General features: G+C 40.3%; 1 protein-coding gene across 1 annotated transcript; it reads left to right on the top strand.

Moving 5' to 3' along the window:
- The first annotated feature begins 4,127 nt into the window (after positions 1–4,127).
- On the top strand, positions 4,128–9,379 carry LOC135228797 (zinc finger protein 75A-like). Its single transcript, XM_064277623.1, has one exon. The coding sequence runs from the start codon at positions 8,046–8,048 to the stop codon at positions 9,171–9,173; it is 1,128 nt and encodes a 375-aa protein (XP_064133693.1). The 5' UTR covers positions 4,128–8,045; the 3' UTR covers positions 9,174–9,379.
- The last annotated feature ends 279 nt before the right edge of the window (positions 9,380–9,658 follow it).

The following is a 9,658-nucleotide window of genomic DNA, read 5'->3' as shown; positions in this document are numbered from 1 at the left end:
GTTTGAGTCCATCGTTATAGCCACTGTGTCAATCCATCTCACTGAGGGATTTCCTCTCTTTCACTGAGCTTCTACTTCACCAAGCCTGGTGTCCTTCTCCAGGGACTGACCCTCCTGATAACATGTCCAAAGTATGTGAGACACAGTCTCGCCATCCTTACTTCTGAGGAACATTCTGGCTGAATTTCTTCCAAGACAGACTTGTTCGTTCTTCTGGCAGTCCGTGGTGTATATTCAATATTCTTCGCCAACACCACTCTTCAAAGACATCATTTCTTCTTCGATTTTCCTTATTCGCTGTCCAGCTTTCACATGCCTATGAGGCAATTGAAAACACCATGGCTTGGGTCAGGCGCGCCTTAGTCTTCGAGGTGACATCTTTGCTTTCAACGCTTTACAAAGGTCTTTTGCAGCAGATTTGCCCAAGGCAATCTGTCATTTGATTTCTTGATTGCTGCTTCCATGGACGTTATTTCCACATGAACGTTGATTCCAGTTAAAATGAAATCCTTGACAACTTTAATGTTTTCTCTATATGATGCTGCTGCTCTTTGGTCCAGTTGTGAGGATTTTTGTTTTCTTTAAATTGAGGTGTAATCCATACCGAAGGCTGTGGTCTTTGATCTTCATCAGTAAGTCCTTCAAGTCCTCTTCGCTTTCGGCAAGGAAGATTGTATCATGTGCATATCACACGTTATTAATGAGTCTTCCTGTGATCCTGAAGCCTAGCTCTTCTTCAAATAGTCCACTTTCTCAGATTACTTGCTTAGCATACAGATTGAATAAGTAGGGTGAAAGGATTTAACCCTGATGCACACCTTTCCTGATTTTAAACCATGCACGATCCCCTTGTTCTGTTCGAATGACCCCCTTTTGGTCTGTGTACAGGTTCTGCATGAGCATAATTAAATGTTCTAGAAATCCCATTCTTCGAACGGTTGTCCATAATTTGTTATGATCCACAAAATCAAATGTCTTTGCATTGTAAATAAAATGCAGGTGAATATCTTTCTCGCATTCTCTGCTTTCAGCCAAGATCCATCCGACTGTTACATCCTCAGTTGGCAGAGAATGCATCTCAGTTTACAGGGAATGTGAATTGTAGATTCACATGAGAAAGTCTCACTGTTTCAATAGCTGATTTGTTCAGAACGTTATGGTGGAGGGGAAAGATGTATCCAGATCGCCTGGAGAGCTTTTCCCAGATACACATGCCACACTTCCTTATTCTAAACAGAATATTGCTGTACCCCCTGCCTCAAACTGCCCTGCAAACCTGTTCTGCCCATGTCTTTCCCATCGCAGTAAAAGGCACCACCATTCACCCAATTCCTCAGACCAGAAACCTCCTTTTCCAATCTTTCTGTCATACCCCACAACCAATCCCTCAGCAAGACCTCTTAGCTCTACCTTCACAATATATCCTGAATCCAGTCATGTCTCCACCTCTTCCACTGTTACCTTCCTGGTCTAAGTCACCGTCATCTCTGTCCCAGTTCTACTTCAATAGCTTTTTAACAGAAGTCCCTCTGCCGCCTCTATCAACCTCTTAGTGTCTTTTCCACAGCCAAGGGGATCTTTTTTTTTAATTTTATTGATTTTGTTGTTGCTATTATTGAGAATATACACAGCCAAACACACACCAATTCAACAGTTTCTACATTACAGTTCAGTGACATTGCTTACATTCTTCAAGTTGTGCAACCGTTCTCACACTTCTTCTCTGAGTTGTTCCTCCCACATTAACGTAAACTCACTGCCCCCTAAGGTTCCTATCTAATTTTTTCAGTTGCTGTTGTCAATTTGACCCCATATAGCTAGTTTTTAAAAGAGCATAATGCTCAAGGCAGACATTTTTCACTAGTTAAGCTAATCTGTTGCTTGGTTTTAAAAAGACTTGAGGGGATATGTTTGGTTTAAGGTTTGTTTAAAGATTATCTCAGGGCAATAGTTTCAGGGGTTCATCCAGCCTCCATGGCTCCAGAAAACCTGGAGTCCACGAGAATTTGAAATTCTGTTCTACCTTTTTTCCCTTTTGATCAGGATTCATCTATAGAACCTTTGATCAAAATGCTCAGTGATGGTGGCCAGGCACCGTCCAGTTCTTCTGGTCTCATAGTAAAGGAGGCAGTTGTTCATGGAGGCGAGTAGCCACACATTCCATATCCTCCCCCTATCCTTGACTCTCCTTCTTCCTCTCTTGCTCCAGACATAGAGACCAATTGTCGTGCCGTGGATGGCCACTTGCAAGCTTTCAAGACCCCAGGCACTAAGCCATGATGAGCCAGGAGGTGGAACAGAAGCACTAAATACAATATTAGGCCAATTAACTGGAATACCCCATGAAACCAGGACCCTAAACCTTCAAACCAAGGAACCACGTCCCATGTGGTGCTTGGTTGTACATAAGCAGCCCCAGCAGCTATTCTATTTTGTTGATGTTGTTCTTGTAAATGTACCTATCACACAACGTTCGCTAATGCAACTTTTTACAGGTGTACAACTTATAGACAGCAGTTACATTAGTGGGCTGTGCAACCCTACCCTTAATCAAAGTGAGGTCATGCAATATTTGTCCTTTTGTGACTGATTTATTTCACTCAGCATAATGTCTTCAAGCTCCATCCATACTGTAGCATGTATCAAGACTGCTTCTCCTACTGGCTGAGTAGTATTCCATTTTATGTATGTACGTACCACCTTTTGTTTATCCATTCATCTGTTGATGGGCATTTAGGTTGTTTCCCCCTTTGGGCCACTGTGAATAGTGCTGCAATGGACATTGGTGTACAAGACTCTGAGTTTCTCCTTTCAGGTCTTTTGGGTATATCTGCAAGAGTGGAATTGCTGGGCCATATGGTAGTTCTGTTTTTAGTTTTTTGAGGAACCAAGCTTGTCTTTTAAAGGCATGATCAGATTATGGGATTTCCCTGCTTCAAACCCTGTCATGACTTCTCGTCACATTCAGAATAAAATCTAGATTCCTTCCCAGGGCCCAAAGGATTCTACATGCTATGGCCCCTACTTCCCTTTCTACCCTCCTCTCCTCCGTTCTCTCCCATGCTGAGTCCTGTTTAGCCACACCGGCTTTCCTATTGTTTCTTAAACTCGCCAAGCTCGTTCCTTCCTTCCCACTTCCTCTGCCTGGCACACTTTTGCACCACCTCTTCACATCACCTAACTTCCTCTCTCCTTTCAGGTTGCTCTTTGAACACCACTTTCTCATAGAGGCTTTCCACAACCACCTTATTGTCTAAAATAGGTTCGCTCCCAAACCAATCACTGTTCTATTACCTTTATTTAGTTTTCTTCAAAACATGTATCACTTCCTGATGTTTTATTCATTACTTGATTTCTTTGAAATCTGACTCTCCCAATAGAACGTAAGCGCCACGGGAACACAGGATTCTATCTTATTGACCAGTATATCCCCAGCACCTACAGCAGTGCTTAGTCCACAACAGGCACATGATACGTGTCTATCGAAGGTCTGAGTGATGAATAATTCCCTCCACCTGGAGACCTGTGTTTTGTAAAACTGTATCAAGTGATTATGGCCGGTCTCCTCTCAGTGTGAACCAGTGAGCTATAAAAATGTTAGAAATATGTCCTCGTCCAGTACCTTTTAGAAATACGTCCTAGTCCAGTACCTTGTGCTTAAGCATTAGATAAAAATTAACTACAGTTATTACAGAACCAGTTTGTCATATGTTACCCAAGCCACAGACCTTCAGACTAGTTCCCCTGGACCCGGGTCATCCAGGATAGTGATGAGTTTATCAGACCAGATTACATTCCCTGCAAGGTCTGGAGCATGGTTCCTCTCTGGTTGAACACAGGGTATTCCTGGAAACTTGAAATGTATTTCCATTCCTCATACCTTTTTCATCTTTCCCCCTTTGTTTTTTTCTTAGTTCCCTCAATTGCATATCTACCCACAAGCCCTGTAGAATATAATCCAGATTTTGGATCCAAGATTCTACTCATTGAACCGTTTGGAGTGTCTTAGTTATCTAGTGCTACAGGAGTACCACAGTGGGTGGCATTAAGAAAACATATTTATTTTCTCATATTTCAGGAGGGTAGAAGTCTGAAATCCCGGTGCCGGATCTAGGGAAATGCTCTCTCTGTTTTTGTCGGCTCTGTGGGAAGGTCCTTGTTTCTTTTCAGCTTCTGATCCTTGGCTCCTCGGTAATCTTCATATGGCTTGGCATCTATCTTTCCCCATCTCTGCTTGCTTCTCTATGTCTAATCTGCTCTTTTTATATCTCAAAACGTGATTGGCCTAAAACACAGCCTACACTGATAAGGCCTCTTAACATAACAAAGAAAACCATTCCCAAATGGGATTATAAGCACAGGTATAGGGGTTAGGATTTACAACACATATTTTTTTTGGCGGGGGGGGGCACAATTCAATCCATAACATGAAGTGAAACAAAAAGTGAAAGAATTATTCACTCCTTTTGAAATAGTCTGGAATTACTGGACCAATTAATTTAGGATGGCTGTTCATGACCTCAAGGTTTTCTTATCAGAACATTAATTTTCCACCCAAAACCTAAAGTGATCTGTTTAGAGCAAGGGAAGAACCATGGGTCTAAGGTCTGTAAGTGTTCCAAGATAATACTGCATAGCTTTCTACAGGTAAGTGGGTAGAGGGAAAATACTCCCTTATAGGAACCTTTACAGGGGCTTAGAATTTTAAAGTTCTAGTTCTGTATTTGTTTTCGTTGACATTTCCGTTGAGACAGTTGTAGATTCACATGCAGATTTAAAACATAATACATAGAGACCCATGTACACTTCACCCAGTTTCCTCCAATGCTAGCAGAATATCACAACCAGGATATTGAAATTGATACAGTCCTCCAGTCTTATTTAGAATTCCCCAGTTTTACTTGTACTCATTTCTGCATGTACGTATGAATTTAGTCTGTTCAATTTCAACACGTGTGGACATTTGTGTATCCACCACCACCATCAAGACACTGAACTGTCCCATTTCCACAAGCATCCCTCCTGGTGCCCTTTTAGAACCACGTACACTTCCCTATCACACGCTCCTTCCAGTCCTGTCACTAACCCATACCAACCACTAATATTCTATATTTCTAAAATGTTTGCCATTTCAAAACTGTTACATAAATGGAATCATAGAATGTATACCTTTTGGGGTTGGCTTTTTTTCATTCAGCCTAATTCCTTGGAGATTCATCCAAGTTGGTACAGATATCAATAGTTCATTCCTTTTAATTACTGAGTAATATTCCATGGTGTAAGTGTAACACAGATTGTTTAAAGATACACTCCTTGAAGGATACCTGTGCTCTCTCCAGGTTTGGGCTATTATGAATAAAGTTGCTGTCAACATTTGTGTACAGTTTTTATGTAAACAAGCTTTTCATTTCTCTGGGATAAATACACAAGAGTGTGCTTGCTGGTTCATATGTTAATTGCATCTTAGTTTTATAAGAAGCTGCCAAACTGTTTCCAGAGTGTCTGTGCCACCTGACATTCTCATCGTCAATGTATGATTGATTGATCCAATTTCTCCACACCCAAGTCAACATTTTATATCTGTCTTTTTGATTATAACCATCTTAGTTGGAGCCCAGGTGGTGCCGTGGTTAAGAGCTTAGCTGGTTACCAAGAGGTCAGCAGTTCAAATCCACCAGCTGCTCTTTGGAAAGCCTTTTGGGCAGTTGTGTTCTGTCCTATAGGTTCGCTATGAGTCTAAATCAACTCAATGGCAACGGGTTTGGTTTTTTGTTTTGTTTTGTTTTGTTTTGTTTTTTTGGTTAGTGGGTGTGAAGTGGTAGCTCATTATGTTTTTGATTTGCTTTTCCGTAATGGCAAACGATGTTCTACATCTTTTCATGTGCTTATTTGCTTCCTGTATATCCTTTCCAGTGAAATGTCTTTTGACCATGTTCTACTTGGATTGTTTGTCTTTTACTATTGAGTTTTGATAGTTTCAAAATATATTTCAGATACTACTCCTTTGTCGGATATGTGGTTTGGATATTGTTTCTCCCAGTAGACTTTTTTTGACCCTCTTCTCAGGGGCTTCTGCAGAGCAAAATTCTTTAATATTGATGACGCCAGGTTTTAATCTTTTCCTACATGGATCATGCTTTTGGTGTCAAGCCTAAGATTTCTGTGCCTACATCTAGATCTTGAAGATTTTCTCCTATTTTTTTTCTAAAAGTTTAGTAGTAGTTTGACATTTTACGTTCAAGTCTATGAGCCATTTTGAGTTAATTATTATATAAGATGTCATGTTTAGGTTATAGTGCATTTTTTTTTTGGCCTATGGATATTCCGTTGTTCAGCACCATTTGTTGAAAAGGATATCCTTTCTTAAATGAATTGCTTTTGGGCTTTTGTCAGAGATCAGTTGGGCATATTTGTGTGCATCTGTTCCTGACTTCTCTGTTCTGTTCCACTGGTCTGTTTATCCCTCCATCAATACCACACTGACTTGATTATTGTAGGTATACAATAAGCCTTAATATCAGGAAGACTGATACTTGGCACTTTATTCTTGGTCAGGATCGTTTTAGCTATTTTAGGACTGGTACTTTTTCATATAGAGGAACCCTGGTGGTACAGCGGTTAAAGTGTTTCACTGCTCACTGAAGGTGGGCAGTTTGAACTCACCAGCCACTCCATGGAAGAAAGATGTGGCAGCCTGCTTCCATAAAGATTTATAGCCTTGGAAAGTCGCTGGGGAGTTCTTTTCCTATAAATTTCAGAATAAGCTTATCTATGTCTACAAGAAACTTTTTTTGTGATTTTATGGTAGGAATTACATTAAACCTATGTGTCAAATTGAGAATCAACATCTTTACTACGTTGACTTCTAATCCATGAGCACTGTATGATTCTCCATTTATTTAGGTCTTCTTTGATTTAGTTTATCAGTTTTTTAAATTAAAAAAAAATTTCCAGCATACAGATCCTCTACATGTCTTGTTAAAAGTATGCCTAAGCATTTCATTTTCATCTGAGTGATTATAAATAGTATGTCATTTTTAATGTCGGTTTCCACATGTTCATTGTTGGTATGCAGGAACGCCAGCGATGATTGTGTTTTAATATTGTATCCTGTGATCTTATGGAACTTATTTATTTGTTCTAGGAGTTTTTAGTAATTTTTTGGAATTTTCTCCATAGACAGTCACATTATCTGCAATGCCTTGTATTTCTTTCTCATATTATTGCAGTGGTTCAGGCTTGGAGTACTCGCCTTGTTCCCACAATCATAGCAGTTACTCACCCAGTCTTTCAACATTACATATGCTGTTATCTGTATTATTTTTATGTTCTTCATCAAGTTGGTATAATTCCCTCTATTCCTAACTTGCTGAGAGATTTTATCATGAATCAATGTGGAATTTTGTGAAATGCTTTTTTTGCACAAATTAATATGAGCATATTTTTCTTCGTTGGCTTGTTAATATACCAGTTTACATTGATTGATTTTTAAATATTGAACCAGCCTTATATTTCTGCAATAAATCCCACTTGACCGTGGCATATAATTCTTCTTACAAATTTTGTTTTCGTTTTGCCAGTATTTTGTTGATCTAAGTTAAAGTGAGATATTGGTCTGTCGTTTTCTTTTTTGGTACTGTCTTTGTCTGGTTTTGCAGTATGGGTGATTCTATATACCGTGGACTGCCAAAAGAACAAAGAAATCTGCCTTGGAAGAAGCACATCCAGAATGCTCTTTGGAAGCCAGGATGGCAAGACTTTGTCTCACAAAGTTTGGATGTGTAATCAGGAGGGATCAGTCCCTGGAGGAGGATTTCATGCTTGGTAAAGTAGAGGGTCAGCGAAAAAGAGGAAGACCCTCAAGGAGATGGATTGACACGGTGACTGCAGCAATGGGCTCAAGCATAACAACCATCACGAGGATAGTACAGGGCCAAAAGTTTTTTCATTCTGTTGTATGTAGAATTGCTGTGAGTCGGAACCAGCTGGATGGCTCCTAACAACAACAGCAACAACAAGGAGTCTCTGGGTGTTGCAAATGGTTGATGCATTCACCTGCTTACCGGATATTGTCAGAGGGACTCCATTTGGTTCGGGGGAGAATGAGCCTTCCTGGGCTGCCATCTATTTCTAGTTTGGGGTTGGGAAATACTCGACCTGGGTCACCGTTTTTTGGGCGCTGTTGTATCGTTCCTCCAGTCCTGGAGTTCCAATCCAGGTTGTCTAATTCTTACCACTTTTCAGAGTTCCCTTTTTGTTGTCTCTCATGTTATTCCCCGGGTTTGTACTTGTGCTCAGTTGGAAAGAGTAGGGAGAAACGGTTCTATACCATTTGTCCAGGACAGACCAGAAATATTTTGTTCCTGTATTTTTTTAATTCCATCGTTATTGAATATTCTCTCCATTCCTGTGGTTTTCTTGCTCTGGGATACAGACGACTGATTCTTGCGTTTATTTCGAGAGGATTAAGTCTCAAAAACGACAGTGGAAATGATCAGCCCGTGTTTCCTTATGAGTTAGAAATACAAGCACCAGGAGGCAAAGTATCAAGAAAAGCCAGAGTGAAAGTTCCCCAGAAAATAACAGGCACAGAAAATCGTGGTGGTACACACAGGGTAAGGAAACGGCATCAAAATTTTCCAGGGAAGAAAAGAAAGAAACATTCAACATGTAAACAAGAGCTGCCAAAATGTATGGATCTTCATAGGAAAGACCACACAGGGGAGAAACCTTTCAAATGTCAGGAATGTGGGAAAAGCTTTAGAGTGAGTTCTGACCTTATTAAACACCAGAGAATTCACACTGAAGAGAAACCCTACAAATGTCAACAATGTGATAGGAGATTTAGATGGAGTTCAGATCTTAATAAACATCTAATGACACACCAAGGAATAAAACCCCATAAATGTTCGTGGTGTGGGAAAAGCTTCAGTCATAACACAAATCTCCACACACACCAAAGAATCCACACAGGAGAGAAACCCTTTAAATGTCATGAATGTGGAAAAAGATTCATTCAGAACTCCCATCTTATTAAACACCAGAGAACCCACACAGGTGAGCAGCCCTATACTTGTATCATATGCAAGAGAAACTTTAGCAGGCGGTCAAGCCTTCTTAGACACCAGAAACTCCACAGGGCAAGGGAAGTTGGTCCTGTGTCCCCAGTCTGAATGAAGTCACTATATTGAGCCTGACCCTAGAGAGCGTAAAAGAACATAAAATCATAAATCACCAATGATAGGAATCTCATCAATGAGAAATTTGGGAGGTGCCCATGCCATGCTTCACAGAAAGGAATACACGTTGCCTGTCTTGTCCAGTGTTATATCTTCAGTGCCTAGCACAAATTGACATATAGGGAGTACCTTATCAACAACATAATGAAAATATATCAAGTGTATCTATTTATCATCGCCATCTATCCATCTACCTGGGTTCCTTGGATCTTTCTCAGACTCAGTGATCTACTTTCTTCAGGTATCAGGCACTTGGCAAATACATGATGGTCCCGAGTCCTGGTCTCATTCTTTACTGGTAGAGATGGAAGAGAAATATATAGTTCCCCAAAAAGAGAAAATTACTTAGTGGGGAGTGCTTTTATGGCTATTGTTCTATGTGGAGGAACATCCAAGCCCAATGTGTAGGGAGCTTTACC

Source organism: Loxodonta africana, chromosome X (genome assembly GCF_030014295.1).
Source record: "Loxodonta africana isolate mLoxAfr1 chromosome X, mLoxAfr1.hap2, whole genome shotgun sequence".
NCBI lineage: Eukaryota > Metazoa > Chordata > Mammalia > Proboscidea > Elephantidae > Loxodonta > Loxodonta africana.
This window is presented reverse-complemented; position numbering and strand designations above follow the sequence as displayed.